The sequence below is a fragment of the Anarrhichthys ocellatus genome, unplaced genomic scaffold, assembly GCF_004355925.1.
Source record: "Anarrhichthys ocellatus isolate YVR2014 unplaced genomic scaffold, GSC_Weel_1.0 scaffold1, whole genome shotgun sequence".
In the NCBI taxonomy this organism is placed as follows: Eukaryota; Metazoa; Chordata; class Actinopteri; order Perciformes; family Anarhichadidae; genus Anarrhichthys; species Anarrhichthys ocellatus.
The window spans coordinates 6351543-6367159 of NW_022280031.1; the positions used below are offsets into that span (position 1 = coordinate 6351543).

The following is a 15617-nucleotide window of genomic DNA, read 5'->3' on the forward strand; positions in this document are numbered from 1 at the left end:
GCACTAAATTGTTGTAAAATGTCCTAAAAGACAAATCTGGACTACATTATGAGATCACAGTTGAACATTGTATTAAGTTATTCTTCAACAATAAGCCAATTCTATAGAGGCATTGTTGGTAGTATGTTGTGTTTGTCTGTTTAAACAATAATTAAAATAGGCCGTACTAAATTATTACAAAGACTGCTTGGATCTGTTCATGTTGTTATCGGTCCAATATAGTGACATAAGTGTATTCAAGTTTAGCATATAATCAGATAACATCCGGGTATCATAGAGGTCACACATACTCTAAATAGTGCTAAAATAAATCCCCCAAAACTGTATCAGAAAACATGTATTGTAAGATAAGAAATGAGGAGTTTATAGCAGGTGAAAGACGATAAGCATCAAGGCCTGCAGTGTGCAAGAGAACAGAACAAGTACATGTTTTAAGCAGGAAAATAAGTAAGTCAAAGCTTGATAAACAAGCCAATACATCACAATAAGCTGAGATATGTTTAGAAATGTTCCTCTGACTTTTTCCCTCTGCAGTCTGCTTTTCACCAATCTTCAGTGCATCAGATGTGTGGTCAGGAGATAAGCAGTGATCGATTTGTTTTGCAGGACAGACAGACAGTCAACCTTTCGCTGTTCAAATTTAATTACAAGGAACGAGGGAAAAAAGACGAGATGATATGGGACGGAGCTGACGAGAACTGGATGAATAGATACTGTCTGGGGAAGTAGAGATATGAGGGAATGATTGATGAAGGAGAGGAGAGATGCTGCAGAGTGTCTGATGAAGGAGAGGAGAGATGCTGCAGAGAGTCTATGGGTGAGATGTTGTGGCTCAGTGTGTTTAGTGTCTGGCTCTATAGTGGGAAATGTAAGTAAAGAGGCTTACAGTAAATATAATCTTTCTAGACTCCACCTGTAACATCTGCTGACATCTGCTGGACTCTCTGTGAACTTTTCAAACTAAACATTGCACAGATTTATTTAATCATTTGGCAACCACTTCAAACAATGTTCCTCCTGTAACACTCTCCGTACGAGGTCACTCACCGTTCATTTACTGAACAGCATCCTGCAGGTTGCCATGGTGATTCATCTTCAATCATTACTTCAATTCATCATCTGTCTGTCTATCTGTCTGTCTATCGATCTATCTATATCTATCTATCTATCTATCTAACTAACTCTAACCCTATTATTAGAAACTTAATGTTAAATTGTATGCTTGTCTGTAGACAAATTCAGTTCAGCTGACCTGCTGTTCACTGATTAAAATACTCTCTATTATCATTAGTGATTAACTAGTTAAATTTAGATTAAATGCACGAATTGAAAGTGTAGTTGAAAGTTGACCACTGTTTCTAGTTTCCTTAAAGTTTGTATTAAATTACATATATCTCTCCAGAAAACTTTAAGGAGGTTTTGGGAGGAATGAAACAGAAATGACAGACCTGTAACATAATTGTTTCCTCGTGTTATATCGTTATCTTAACTTTATAGCAAAAAAGAAAAAATGCATATATTTATGCATTGATGCATTGATTCAATTCAATTCATGCCAATTATTATTCCATTTTGAACCTCAATTAAGAGAACTCTGTAGGGTACTTTTTCCATTGTGAATCAACATACTTCAAAGAATAGATTCACATTTTTTTCAAATGCCCATATGTACATTATGAGTTATTGGCTGTTGTTTCTCTCCATACTTACTGTGAAGAGATGCCTTAGTAACATGACTACAATGGACAGAGGGCACAAAGTCAACGGTTTGAGTTACATCAAGTGGATATCGTCCAAGGTCTTTTGAGTAAGAGATTCCCTCTTTGTGTTACTATCTTTCTGCAGCAGCTCGGCAAGTAGACGCTGTCTGTTGGAATACAAAGACTGTAACCTGATATTAGCTTTAGCCGGACTTTTAAAGGCATTTTTGCACAGTGTGAGGACAGTGGGTTTCCCCCCCCCATCTCTTACTTTGCAGACACGCTGAGAATAAATAAAAAAAACTCCTTTATGGGCATGTGAGCATTGCTTTAAGACAGAGTTGAAAAAATGCCATCCTTTAAATTCTGCATTATTCTTAAAGTACAAAAATCATGAATAACATGGATAAACAAGGGAAAGTATGTGTAAAACTTTCTCTGTGGCTTTTCCATCACCGCATCTCATTAAACTGTCTGGCACACTGAGATCATATTCAGGCCAATGAAGCAGGCAGGGTCTCTTCCCATCATGCACCTCTTCTGTGCTCCAGTAAGCGGAACCAACATCTATTAAATGTTTGTCGACGGCGGTGGTTTTGTTGATCAAAGAAAATAACACCATGTGCCGTGGCCAAAAATTCAAACAGCCGCAGGATGATAAAGAAAACTTCTTCAGTTTTAGAGACAGTGAAAGAAAGATGTGGGTGTTTCTTTGGTTCAACACAAAAACACTTTCTCCAACTCCATTTCTTGTGATGCTCACTGTGACACAAGAGGAGAGCATTAACTGGCACTATGAATAAAACAACTAAAACAAACGGGCAGTTATTACAACAATAGAATTTATTGCATTAAAGCGGATAAAAAAGTAATGAGACTACAGATTACAGATTAACAGACATGTCATGTCTGGATGCACACATTTGCATGTTTAGTCAGAAAAAAACAAAAAGAATGCATAGCCTGGTGTGTTTGTACGAGTTTATATACAATAGAGTGTAATCTGATTGCATGACTTTGTGAGAGAGAGAGTTAGTGAGTGTGTGTGTGTGTGTGTGTGTGTGTGTGTGTGTGTGTGTGTGTGTGCCTTAAGAGAAACTTTTTGACTGAACTGAAGCCATATTTTCAAAGTGCCTTTACAATACTACAGATTGGTACAAAGGATGCAGTGTGGAGGAGAGAGGTCGTGAAAGACGAGCAACAAAAAGTCGTACCTATCCTCCATCAGATGTGTGTGGTAGTGTGTGATGGTCTGTGTGTGGGTGAGCATGCTTTTTAGAGTGTGTGTCTGAAGGGGGCAGAGGGTGAGACTGAGCACCGCTGCGGGTGTCAGACGGAGCGTCCAGGACGTTGTCGGCTGAATACAGCTGCATCACCGCCCCCTCCTGGCCACCTTCTTTACTGCAGGACTGGCAGCTACAGTGGAAGATTCTCTCAACCAGCTTATCCACATGAGGAGACTCTTCACTGCCCGGGCACTCCAGAGTCACCTGTTCACACACACACACATACATGCAATTAATTAAATACAAATACATATATGCATAAAGAGAGAGAGCGAGAGAGAGAGAGAGAGAGAGTTGAGTGTTGTGTTTATTTATGTCTAGAGGTACAAAGTCAATGGCTGCTGCATTTCTGCTGGTTTGTCAAACCCTATGTACTCTCAGCAACCTAACAAACAGGAACTGAACTTTATATTTGACCTTGTTCTTAAATCTTCCACTTTATAACAAAGTGGTCTGAAATCCTCCACTTTTTAATACACTGATAAAATAAGATAATCCTTTATTAGAAATCTACTATTATATTATAAATAAGTAATACAGGTGGTATAGATATATTTATAGTTTTAATACTTTCTAAATACATTTCTTATCGCTTTTCTATCTTTGACTATTGATTGAGGCTAGATAGATTGATACTCCGGTAGACAATGATGATCGATAGTCATCGTATTAAATTCCTTCAGGATAAGTTGAGGTAAGTCACAATGCGAACAATACTTTCCTTCCTGCCCTACAAAATAGTTTTAAAACTAATTTAAAACAATAAAGGCAATTTAAAACAATAAAGGCATTATGTTGTTTAAAATTAAATAAAATAATATTCTGAACAAAAACACATAAATTGAATTTGTAGCTATAAGAGTTGAGGGTGTATGATGCTTTTGTTGTTATCATATGCATTTCTAATGTATTACTACTTTGTAAAGGCATAAAATGAGTAAGCAACACTGACACGAAACTACTGTGAACATTTAAGGTGAGGGAATTTTCTTGGGTTATTTTTCCATTTGTACTTCTTTTATTTATTCTTTCTTGGTGTACATATTTATGTACTTGTATTAATTGAGGTATTCTATTTTGTTATGTTACTACCTTTCCTTCTAAGGAAATCTGATATTTACAGTATGTGCATACTGCTACTGTATATGTGAATGGATGATGTGTGTGTGTTTTTGGTTAAATTCTTACTCCTTAGTGCTGCGTTTTTTGCTTTGTTAAAGGGTTTTGTATTTTCATGCAAAGAAAATGATCGCGCCATGGAATAAATATAAAATGAACAGAAAATATACGAGCACCTTGTAAACCTCAATTTTGCACAAGTTCTTCTATCGCTCTCAAGACATCACACAACTTCCTCTCACGGTTTCCATTATCCATTGAAAATGCTAATTCAGCAGTTTTATCAAGATCTACCACCAAGTGCCAAACCAGCACGGAGCAGTCTCGTCTTTCATGAGAGCTGAATTTGTTTTGTCTCAAACTGAATTTAGTTTAAAGCCCTGCAACATCAATCATAACCACAGACAAAAACATCCATTTCCAGATAGTTGGAAGTAATCTGAGATTGTGAACACACTTTCTCTGGATTTTCTCAAGCAACAAAAATAGTATGAAAATGAATTAATCTATCAGGTAACAGCAGTGCACTCCAAGAGATACAATATTTTCCACTGAAACATGAGGCGACCCCACCTGAAGTCCCACCCGCCTAGCCTACCTGGCAGCTTTCCAAACTACACCTCCCTACAAAGCCTTTGTTGTCGAAAGACTGGATTCATTCTGGCTAACACGGACAATGAACTTTTGAGGAAAATAAAATACAGGATTAAGGGTCATAGGTAACCCATAGAGGGAACGGCAGAAATTGTGGCACAAATTTATTAGAACTTCTCTATTTCTTCTTTTTTCTTCTGCTTTGTGTTAGCCAGCGAACAGGGATTCTTTCATGTTTGAAACCTGTGGTTTTGTGTGCGAGTTTGAAAAGTCTGTGTTGGTGTGTGCTCGCTATGAGCTAATGTGCCATAAATCTTACCACTTCCCACTGTGTCTGGGCAGGCATGCAGGAGTCACAGTGCACCAGGGACTCGGTTGACTGTGGGAACGTGTTGGGGACGCTGTAACTGAAACACTGACCCAGACACGCTCTGTGAGGAGGACAGAGTGCATTAGTGCATGATTCATATGTAGCCAGAGCGTTCACGCCTGTGAAAGCAAGAGCTGTGGATGTCTGGTAGCCTCAGGCCAAACACAAAATCACAAAATGGAGACTTGTCATTCACAAATGTAAAGTGAATCACTAGGAAACTTCTCCTTATAAGACGAGAGTGTGTCCTTTCCCAAATAATATTTTGTTGAACATAAAAAGTAGTGTGCAAAACATGTACATGTCACTGTGGGGACTGCAGCTTAAGGAGGAATACGTATAAATATTTCCTGAGTCGTTGTTGCTAGAATAACTAAAGAACTGTTACGAGTAACTCAAAGGCGGTATAGAAATGACTTGTAAGGGTCACAATGTTACATTTGCATGTTTTGTCCACTGACTACAGATCAAGCACACAGAAAAAAAGGATAAGTCTAGTGGTATTCTATTTGTCAACAAATGCCATTAAAAGAACAAAGCAACAAATTGATCCTTGTAACAAGTGTTTTCAGTGTCGCCATTGCATGACATAGCGTATTACTCCATTAAACAAAACCACATCACTGAGCCACATTGTTGCACTGGATGACATGTTCCGTCGTTAACATGAACATGAGCCTGCTGCACTAGAGCAACAAATCATTGGCTGAAAATAGTCCCTAAATAAATGCAGTACTTCTGTAATCCTGTTTTAGTAATGTTTGCTAAAAGGTACAGTGCTCAGCTGTTTTAGTTTAGTTCTTTTATTTAGCCTTTTTGTTTTTTACATGAAGGAACACATTCATGACCCGTTTCTTAGGATTTATGTCCTCAGTGGGAACCGATGGGCTTTGTTGGTTTTGGTCTTTTTCATTCGGATTTGTTGACAATAAGAAACATATTAATATCACCAGTGTTCGGCTTTAATATCAATGTTTGCAGTTTCCTAAACAATCTTAGATCATTTTTTTAGGTCGTTTTTCCAACTGATTCACATTTATTTCAAGTACAGAAATCAACATGCAGAATTGAAACTTGCCCGACATAGTGAAGTGAAAGTCATTTGTTATTTCTTCATACTTCAAGTGGAATGGATGGATTAGAGACTATGCAAGTTGATTTTAACTGAATTAATTTGAAACAAATAACTACTACCAGTAAGGCAGAAAAATACATTTCTGCATTAACCTGTTTTTTCAGCTGCAGAGAACTTGTCAGACAGACAAAGAGCGAGACAGAGAGGGCCTTCATCCTGACCTGTTTTGAATAGAGCGAGGCTGACAACCCGTGTGCCCGACTATCTGTGTGATGTTCTTGGCTTCGCACCAGGCGCTCTTGTCAGGGAACAGCGCCAGGCGGTTGATGTGTGCAGGCGGTGCCGCTGAGTACAGTGCAAACAGTGCCCAACAAATCTGAATCCTCTGCCACATGACTGCACCTAAAGGGGCAGAAAACCACAGCATTTCACCGCTCTGTTGATCTTTTTCCACAAAAACACACACATTCAAAAGAGTATAGTCACAAACTCTCTTGATGTTTTTCTCTGATGTGCACTGGTCGGATGTTGCCTTGATTTACAGTGACTGTGAAATTATGACTCATCATGTTCTTCCAGATGTAAATTGGCAATTTGATTAGCAGCTAAAAACCCAGGGGGCTCTTTACTTCATATTTTCTGCAGTCGCGCGTTTGACTCATTTGAATGATTAAAAGAGACAACCTCCTAATTGCCTGAATCACCAGCTGCAGTGAGAACAACACGCATACTGAGTTCATAGTGTCCAAGAAGAGACAATACAATGGGGGGAGACAGGCAAATGTCTGCTCCTACCACCTGACTCTAATCGTCTGTCGTCTGCTCTGTTTCACACTCTCCTTTAAAAATGCCTCAGCCAGTCACGTCATTTACAGCCCACAAAATCGTTTTCTCCTGCTGCTTATAAAAAAGTGTTCGGTGGTCACCCACATAGACACACCGTTCAGCACTTCCATATGTCTCTGACACAAGACACCTTGTCTACAAGAATCAATAGAGCTCTCCTTATCTATTGTGTATAGATAATAAAGATAAAGGGCCATCTGGGGGGTGCTGTTCTGAGGTGGGAGGACTTTCTTTAAAATGTATAAATCTTATTTTACAGACTTCAGGCTACTTTCTTCAAACACAGCATGTTTACAGACTGAGCACCTTGACTGTATTATGTTATGCTAATCATAATCAGCTTTATTGGCCAGGTATGTGAAGGTTACACATACCAGGAATCTAACACCGGTATTCGTGTTGCTCTCATTGTACATGGTCACAGAAATATAAAGAGTTAACACAAACATTTAACACAAACAGTAACGAATGAGTTAGTATTATTGAGTTACTGTCTCTAATACAGTGTCGATGAAAACCTCGTTGTTTTTTCTGACATTTTATACAGATTAAATGGTTAAATCTGAATTAAAATAGTGTGTTACCCACAATCTCTGGTACGGGAGCAGTTCCCAGTAACTTAACCTACGGTAACGGCAGTTATTCCGGTTGACACAGGTTAAAGAGATGAAGAAATCTTCCCCTCTGACTTTATTTTTAAGTATCGCACTCGGTCTGGGCTTATAGTTTAGGCAACGTGATTCCCCTGACTTTTCACCGGCAAGTTCATGTTTTTTCATCGAGTTACTTCGGAAGTTGGGAGAAGTTGCAACATTTTAAACAAGTGTCGCAGCTCACTAACGGATGGAAAGTAACGTTACACATAGAGAAGTACCGTAACGTGTTAGCAGCTCTCGGAGGCTGCCTACCGACAGTATCAAGTGAAAGCTACTAATAAACGACACTTTTTTTAAACTATGAGTAATGGCGTAAAAGTTACTTTCTGAGTAACGAACCCCGTGGAGACACTTACCAGCGCGAGGAGCCGCCTGTGGAGCACTGCGCAACGTCCCGCGGAGCTCAGCCCTCTCCTGCTAAAACCAGAGGATGCGGTTTGCTGTCGGATATCAGCGTCCGCTGATAATGTCAGGACAATGTGAGCACTTGGTCAGGAGGCGAGGAAATACGTCCGAGCCCAGTCTGTCATAAAACAGTTACATCATCCGGAAAGAAAACAGAACCGTGCGTCTGACGGGGAAAGGATGGAGAGATGGGATTACTTATCTCATCACCGAGTCCATCGACTCACACCGGCCCTCCCCTTTGTTCTCTCTGCCCGTCCAATGTTTAATTCCCTCGTAACTCTGCCGAGAAACACTTTCCAAGTTGTTGTCTTTTGTTGTAAAACTCTGGAGCAGAGGTTAGGCGCGGTTGAGCCCCCAGACAGGGGTCCTGCTGTGCCGTTTCTGGAAGAAAACGGAGGAGGAGGAGGAGGAGGAGGAAGAGGAGGGGGACTGTTGGGAAGGTATCAAATGTTTCCCAAAGTAGGAACGAGGCCAGATCGCAGATCAGATTCACAGGGAAAAAATGCAAATGAAAACACAAATAGTGTCATGCGTTATCTTTGCAATCTGGCAATGTCTTACTCACACGTTTTTGGGGTATTAAAATTAAAACACTAAAACGGTGATAATGCAACACAACTGGAAAACAGATCATTCAACAGACCAATGCTTTGATCCATTTTTGTTTTACCTAGGAAGTCGAAATTATGTCAACATCACGTGCTCGTGACAACTTGATCTTTTAAGGCCTCAATAGGTTTGGAGCGAAACCACTGACAGACTCAAAGCAAATGCTGCAAGGCACTGCAAGGTCAAATTCTACTTACAAATGAATACACAAATAACAATAATGTATTGCATAGCATTCACAGGGGCCATATTTCTGCATATCCTTCTGACACCAGAAAGTGAGCTACATGTAGCTAATGATAATAACGTTTTCGATGCCTGACCTTTACTTGGAACTGAATATTTTTACAGAGTGTTATTGCAGATCTGTGTTCAGCAGTATCAGCTACAGCAGCTCCAGTCATGCAGCAGCACACATGTCTGGTCTTATATTTCGTGCCAGACAGTCACCAGCACTGACTGAACAGTTTTGATCCATTAGATTAACAAATTGGATATGTGTTATTATTAGACCAGTAATTGTGATTCATCATGGATCATTTTTACATTATAGACAGGTAATTATGATTTATCATGGAGATGTTTCAGACAGGCACAGACAGGTATGGCCCGTGGGTTTTGGCTGCCTTGTTACACCTCAGCTGTGTCACTGGTCCCCCTCCCACACACGCACACACACACACCCCATTCCTGCACTTCATCCTACCTGTGTACAGGTGTTCAGCCTGGCTTGTGTCCAGAAGCACCCCCATCTGTCTCATGCTTCACTTGCAAACACATATTTTAATGGACACGGGACGAGTGACATGGCTTAATTTCTGACATTGCCCATTATGTGCTTATATTGCTGAGAAAAGTGTTAGTGTGATGGAGAGGGGGAATGGGAGTGTGTGTGTGTAGCGTGCATGCATCAGTGTTTTCTTTGATGTGAAAGTGTAAACCATGTGTTATGTTCAGAGTGCAAAGTGCAGAACTCACCTGTTAGTAATAAGAGCAGACTCCAGTCCATAAATGGCATTCCTCTGCATTCCACAGATTCTGCTTCACCAGGGGTCTGGATAAACGTGTGCGCCTGCACACGCTCATTCAAACAATCCTTCTTCTCTCCGAGCAGGCCCATGCAACCACACATAAGTGATCAATCACACTCTCGGCCAACGAATACACAAGACGTAAGAGATTCTTCCTGATATGGAGACGTGTGCTATTCCAACTCTTCGGGAAGAACACTTCTATACAGTCACAGCTAAACACGCTTGTCCAACTCACACAACTTAAAAAAGGACTACAAACCAGTCTGTGCAAATTCATGATCTAGCATGGGTGGAGATCAGGCTTGGTTATCTACACGTTATGGTGTTGGAAGAAATCTACATCTATAAATAGTTGAACTATAGGATAATGTTCTTGTTACACACGTGGATGCAAACATAACTCTCTCTTTCAACAATAAGTCTCCCACCAACTGTATGTTCTTTATTCCATCATTCTGTGGACTTTTCATCCTCCCACTCTCTAACAGGGCTGCAGATGCTGAACCTGGCCCTCATTCCAAAACAGCAGGAGTTCCAGTCTCCCAGCTCATTAACACACAAAATTGCCTCCCGCCCCCAAACCACATTTCATTCTCCTCAAACATGCACAAAGAGAAAACAAAGAGAGAAACAGATGGAGTTTTCCATAATCGCTTTATTAAATATACATTGACTGATAAACACAACATGGGAATCATTGGACGTTAGTGCCAGGACAGAAAGGAGCAGCAACACAAAAACAGATGAACAACTTCATGGCAAATCCTGCTCATCTTTAGTCCTTCACTTACTGGTCCTGTAAATGAGCACAAAAAAACACATGAAGCACGATGTGTCACAAACCTCTGACAAACAATACATTTCACCCTCTGCACTCACCTTAACCATGTTGCCATGAAGCAGGTATGGAGACCTAAAGTCATGCTGGCAGTTGGCGTATCCCATTCCCAGTCCCAAACCTGAACCAAGTGAGACAGGCCATGTGCGACCTGGGGGGGGGGGGGGGGTACCCATAAATGATGTTTTAAAGAAGCAATTACAAAAAAAACAAATGCATTTACCAGTCTCCCTTAATTAAGAAACAGCACTTACGTTTAAAGAGAAGGACGGAGAACACAACGCCCACAGCAAGACCAGTTACTGCAGAGAGGAAGAAAAAAAGAAAGCATGTAAAGTAAAGTGACTGAACTACACTTCCAACAATGACTTAACTTCAGTACTGAGGTAATGTGATCACATCTGATCCAGTATAAAAACCTGGCTGGCATAGATGTCGACCTGTAATGAGGTCAGCGAGGTGCCGCTATTATGTCTGATGCAAGAGTTGGTAAATAGCACACGTTAGCAAGACATTGCTCATTAGGAAAAGAGAGGGAGACAAAAGGCAGCAAGAGAGCACAAACTTCCAAGAAAGAACGGAAACAGTAAAAGGGGTGCAAGAGAGGGGGAAAATAAGTGAGAAGGAGTGGCCAGAGTCCATGAGGCGGAGGGCAGAGGAGGTAATGGGTCAAAGAGTGCACACGTGTGCAGGTAAGCAATGCCTTGACCCGGTGTGGTCCAGCAGGAGGTTAGTCTCAGTGACACAGAAGCTGGCTCAGTTGTTTGAAGTGCTCAAACCGGAGTGGGATCTTGAGGAGGAATGTGTTTGTGCGCTTAACTTCACCTCGCTGCAGGCCACACCACACCCAACAGCAGGCCAGCCAGCACAGAAAACACATTTTTTTTAAAAAACAGCCATTTGAGCCCCACCGACTCTTAATTGAATTCAGTAAGCTATGCAGCATGACCTATTTGCCTGAACCCTCAGACTCTTCTCTTTAGCACAACTTACACATGTCAAACAAGACCACAAAAGACCCAGCACGCCCTCAGTGCAGATCAACAACAACCCATTGTCGTCTGTGTCCATTTCAAGCAAAGAGTTAGTTACATTTAAGGTTCTCCGGCTTTCTTTGCTCTTCAGCCAGAGAGCCCCTTTTGAAGCCCCTGATCTTCCACTGACAGTAATACAGCAAAAGCACTGGCAAAATATGAGGGCTGATCAGCATCTCATTTTGGCGTCCTCTCTCTTTGTCTGTACGTCTCCAAGGGAGATGGTTTATAACAAAAACATTTGTGCTGCAGTAGAATAAACTGTATAACCCACAGGCCACAAAATACTCAGTCGGTTTCCCAGAAAATGAAGTCCAGAGCTAGTTAATGTTATTGTTATTCGTTTGTTCATTATTTCAAGCATTTTTGGGAAATGGAGTCAATAAAAACATTCCATTTTGTGAATTTAGTGCAGCAAACACAACTTCAGATGTAAAACTCACATTGCAAGTTTTAAACGATTGTGGCGGCACATTTCTGTGTGGAGCTAATGCTTGTGATGTTTCTCTGTGATGAAGGGGCATTGTTCAGGATTTGCACAGACTTATCTTTCCTAATATGACACGGTGACAGTCATTACTGTAACTGTGAAGTAATATAAATAATGTTGGTTTAATTGTGCAGCTATTCTTACTGATTTTCAGAGGCATTCATAGTGGCCTTGTGATCAGTTGCAATAACTCTGGTACCCTGACATTTCATCTCGTGCCATCATCAGATCAAAATTTCAATTTGCGCAATAATTTGGTTCATGACTCAGACTAGTGACATTTCCATCAGCTTCACTTTGTGTTTTGTGCCAATTGGCAACCGTTAGTGAGCTAAAATGCAAACCTAAGACAGTGAACAAGGTAAAAAATGATATCAGCATGTTAGTATTGTCATTGTGAGCATGTTAGCATATATGTGGTGAAGACTAATAAATGTCGGTCTCACTCTAACATTGTTTCTCAAATTAAATGTTTCCAATAAAGACAGTTGTTTCCTGTTATGAAGAGAACGTTTCCAATTATTTTCCTCCCGAACATCAATGCACATGCTTTCCTTTCACTTTTATCCCTGGCCAGTATATCTCCTCTCATCCTTTGATGTTCAGTGCATATCCTTTGTAGGATATCCAAAGTTTTACTACTTAATCTGAACCTGTGTGTGTAAAATGACGTATAGATGTACCAGAGGATACCAACCCTTTATGCGATTATCTAGTTTATGGTTCGTCTAAAGTTAACAATGCTACACAAAATACGCTGAACAACATCTTCCTGAGCAAACGTGGAAAGATGGAGCTAACAAATAAAAGTGAACCCTAAGCTCCTGAGCAGAACATATGCTGCAGAGCTTCTCTGGCTACAGACACACCTTGGCACAGCAGACAGTTTGCTACACAGAATGAAGAATGTCCTCCCAGCAAGAAACATATTTCATTGTGCCAAAGTTGACGTCATTAAGTGTCTTTTGGGACAGATTGTTTGCCAGTCTGAGTATTTGAGTGCTGCATCAACACCCATGGTGATCTGCTCAATACCTAACGCTGTGTAGTTCAGTGACGATTGATTGAGAGGAGGCCAGAGTCCATGGAGGAAACCTCTAAACCAGGAAACATCTATTCATTTTGATCGAACTTTCTCAAAATCCCTGTTATACATAGCAGATGGTTTTGGCAGTAAATTCAAACATGTCTGCTGAGTAGTGTGTGTATTAGCTATCTATCAACGTAAATGTTACACATAAGCTGTTTTCAATGCGAAGTGGATGTACAACAATAAAAAAAGTGATGGTTTTCAGTTAGAAGACAGAAAAGAGACTTGTAATGATACTGCTCAGGTTGTTCTCTTCCTTCAGCACTTCTCTTTCTGCTGATAATGGGCTAAATGTAGCAAAATATAATTATAAATATATAGACTTTATCTGTTGATCCGGGTTGTAGGGTGTTTGCGCCATGCTTAAATGATGTCAGGTTAACTTATTCCTGGATCAAAGCCCATGAAGCTACTACAGACTTCATAGGTTGACGGGTTTGTTCTGCTTTCCAGTTGAACTGCTGCTGCATCAGTTGAAAATATTTATTGTTATAACAGAAAAGAACTCAAATCATAACACCATATGCCAAACAAAAGTGGAAAATTGGGGAACACTGGTCACATGTAGACCATCACCGGCTACACTACAGGAGTCCGTCCACACTAAACTGGGAAATTCTGAAAAGGCACCTCAGTCCATGGCGTGCCAGCATTCTCTCTCCAGAGTGGATAAATCTGAAGAGGCTGGCTTTGCATTTTCCTGTTGACAGAGAAAATCTTCTGGAAAACAATAACATATGTCCTCCCAGACAGGCCCGGAGGCTGCAAGGAAGGAAATGATGAACCATCCGATCTCTGAACCCATCGGCTATCGATCATGCTACATATGAATAAAGAATCTGTTTAATAGAGATTATGAACCATCTGTCACACAGCACATCTGATGTCATCACGCTGTATTTACACGTATGAAACTGGATTAAATCACCATTTCATACAGAAGAAGAACCATATTTGATACATGCTGTATTAAAACACAGAATACGGAGTAGGAGAGGACTTAATAGTGGTTTAAATGAGCAGAGTAATCAAGTGGTCCGCCCCACTCATAGATTTAGCAGTTTCTAATGGTTTGGGTGATTTCGGGGGGCAGACTTCTCATTTTCACCCAGTTTCATGTGCATGTGGTCTGAGTTGAATCTGCACCTCTGACAGTCTTAACAAAAACCTTGTATGTGTGAGATATGCATTCGTTTTAAGAGCCAGAGTATGACTGTAATGCTCTTTGCTGCTATTTAACTGTAAAATGTTCAGTTGTGGGCGATGGAGAGATGAGAGAACTAGTCTAAGGATGAAAGTGGACAGAATGATCCTTTACGGCTGTGACAACGTCACGCCATCCGTGTACTCCGATTACTTTGTTCACACACTCAGTACAGTCCGCTAATCAAAGCCCAGCTTGTATCCCAACGCTGTGTGGTCTTCTTCAGTCTAATCATTCTTCACCCAAATAACAAAACACGTTAGTTTGACCCGTTCAGCAGACAGGTTTACGGTTGACCTTAGTAAGCTGTGCCAGGATGGTCAGACACATGTCCCGTAGAAAAGGACCTCGACTGGCTGGTAGCACAGCTTATTTACCACGTGTAATGTACTGCAAGATACCTTATAGACGCGTTACATAATAATATGACATTTATGAAAAGACATTAACCTGTTTTCACGGCTGTATCAGCAAGACAGCGGTCCCATTTCCGTCCGTGTACGTCTGCCATGTTTTCAGCTGTCAGGAAGCTCCTCAAAGTATCGCGAGAGAAATATAAAGTCACGTGAACTCACAATTGTCCGGTTTTTACCTCCATGGTTTTTACAAACAGTTTATGATTTTATACCCTTCCGGTTTTTGTTTTGTATTTGTATTCAGCTCCTAAAATAACGTCCACTTTGAGTGAACATCTCTTTTTGATATCATATTCATTTAATTAGGCAACATGGGACATTCAACTTGATGTTACAAAGAGTCTAAACAGCACCTTCCTGTTTACACAAATGCACGTTCACACATTTGATAGAAATAACATGTGTTGGCCCCCTGAATTTATGTTCCGTTATTCCGTTTAAAGGGCTAATCCTTTCGATAACATATTTAAAACCAACTTGTCTTGCTGTCATCTCAGTAATCTGGTATATATGTATGCATGATGCATACATGCAAGTGTTGCACATACCATACAGTCTATGGCAAAAGCTGAACAGAAAACTAGGAGATCCAATGTAATGCTGTGCAGGCAGTAACAGTAGGCATTTGACACTGGACTAGTCTTCTTTCTCTGAATATGTTTTTCCTCACAGATCATCTAGGTGTGATATATTTTGAGAAGGAACTTGAGCCCCACCTTCATCGTGGTTTTTTAAAACACATTATTGTGTTCATAGCGTAAATTTTTGAGATTGTAGCTAGATTACTCCTACTCTAATGAAATTCCAGCGGACTACATGCTGTAAGATGCTGCTTTCCTCTCAGTAAA

General features: G+C 40.4%; 2 protein-coding genes across 2 annotated transcripts; both read right to left on the minus strand.

Moving 5' to 3' along the window:
• Positions 1–2523: 2523 nt before the first annotated feature.
• Positions 2524–8413, minus strand: nbl1 (NBL1, DAN family BMP antagonist). Its single transcript, XM_031879415.1, has 4 exons — positions 8003–8413; positions 6366–6546; positions 5019–5130; positions 2524–3190 (listed from the first exon to the last, which is right to left on the minus strand). Exons 2-4 carry the CDS (start codon positions 6536–6538, stop codon positions 2915–2917), a joined length of 561 nt encoding a protein of 186 aa, XP_031735275.1. The 5' UTR covers positions 6539–6546; positions 8003–8413; the 3' UTR covers positions 2524–2914.
• Positions 8414–10334: 1921 nt separating this feature from the next.
• On the minus strand, positions 10335–14879 carry LOC116376943 (MICOS complex subunit Mic10-like). Its single transcript, XM_031838491.1, has 4 exons — positions 14804–14879; positions 10790–10837; positions 10577–10686; positions 10335–10493 (listed from the first exon to the last, which is right to left on the minus strand). Exons 1-4 carry the CDS (start codon positions 14862–14864, stop codon positions 10485–10487), a joined length of 228 nt encoding a protein of 75 aa, XP_031694351.1. The 5' UTR covers positions 14865–14879; the 3' UTR covers positions 10335–10484.
• Positions 14880–15617: the final 738 nt, after the last annotated feature.

Coding starts and splice junctions, on each gene's coding strand:
- LOC116376943 (XM_031838491.1), bottom strand. CDS start 14,864: ATGGCAGACGTACACGGACGGAAATGGGACCGCTGTCTTGCTGATACA. Junction 10,838..14,803: donor TGATACAGCCGTGAAAACAG/GTTAATGTCTTT, acceptor TCCTCTCTGCAG/TAACTGGTCTTGCTGTGGGC. Junction 10,687..10,789: donor CTCCGTCCTTCTCTTTAAAC/GTAAGTGCTGTT, acceptor CCCCCCCCCCAG/GTCGCACATGGCCTGTCTCA.
- nbl1 (XM_031879415.1), bottom strand. CDS start 6,538: ATGTGGCAGAGGATTCAGATTTGTTGGGCACTGTTTGCACTGTACTCA. Junction 5,131..6,365: donor CCTCGCTCTATTCAAAACAG/GTCAGGATGAAG, acceptor TCCTCCTCACAG/AGCGTGTCTGGGTCAGTGTT. Junction 3,191..5,018: donor CCCAGACACAGTGGGAAGTG/GTAAGATTTATG, acceptor GTGTGTGAACAG/GTGACTCTGGAGTGCCCGGG.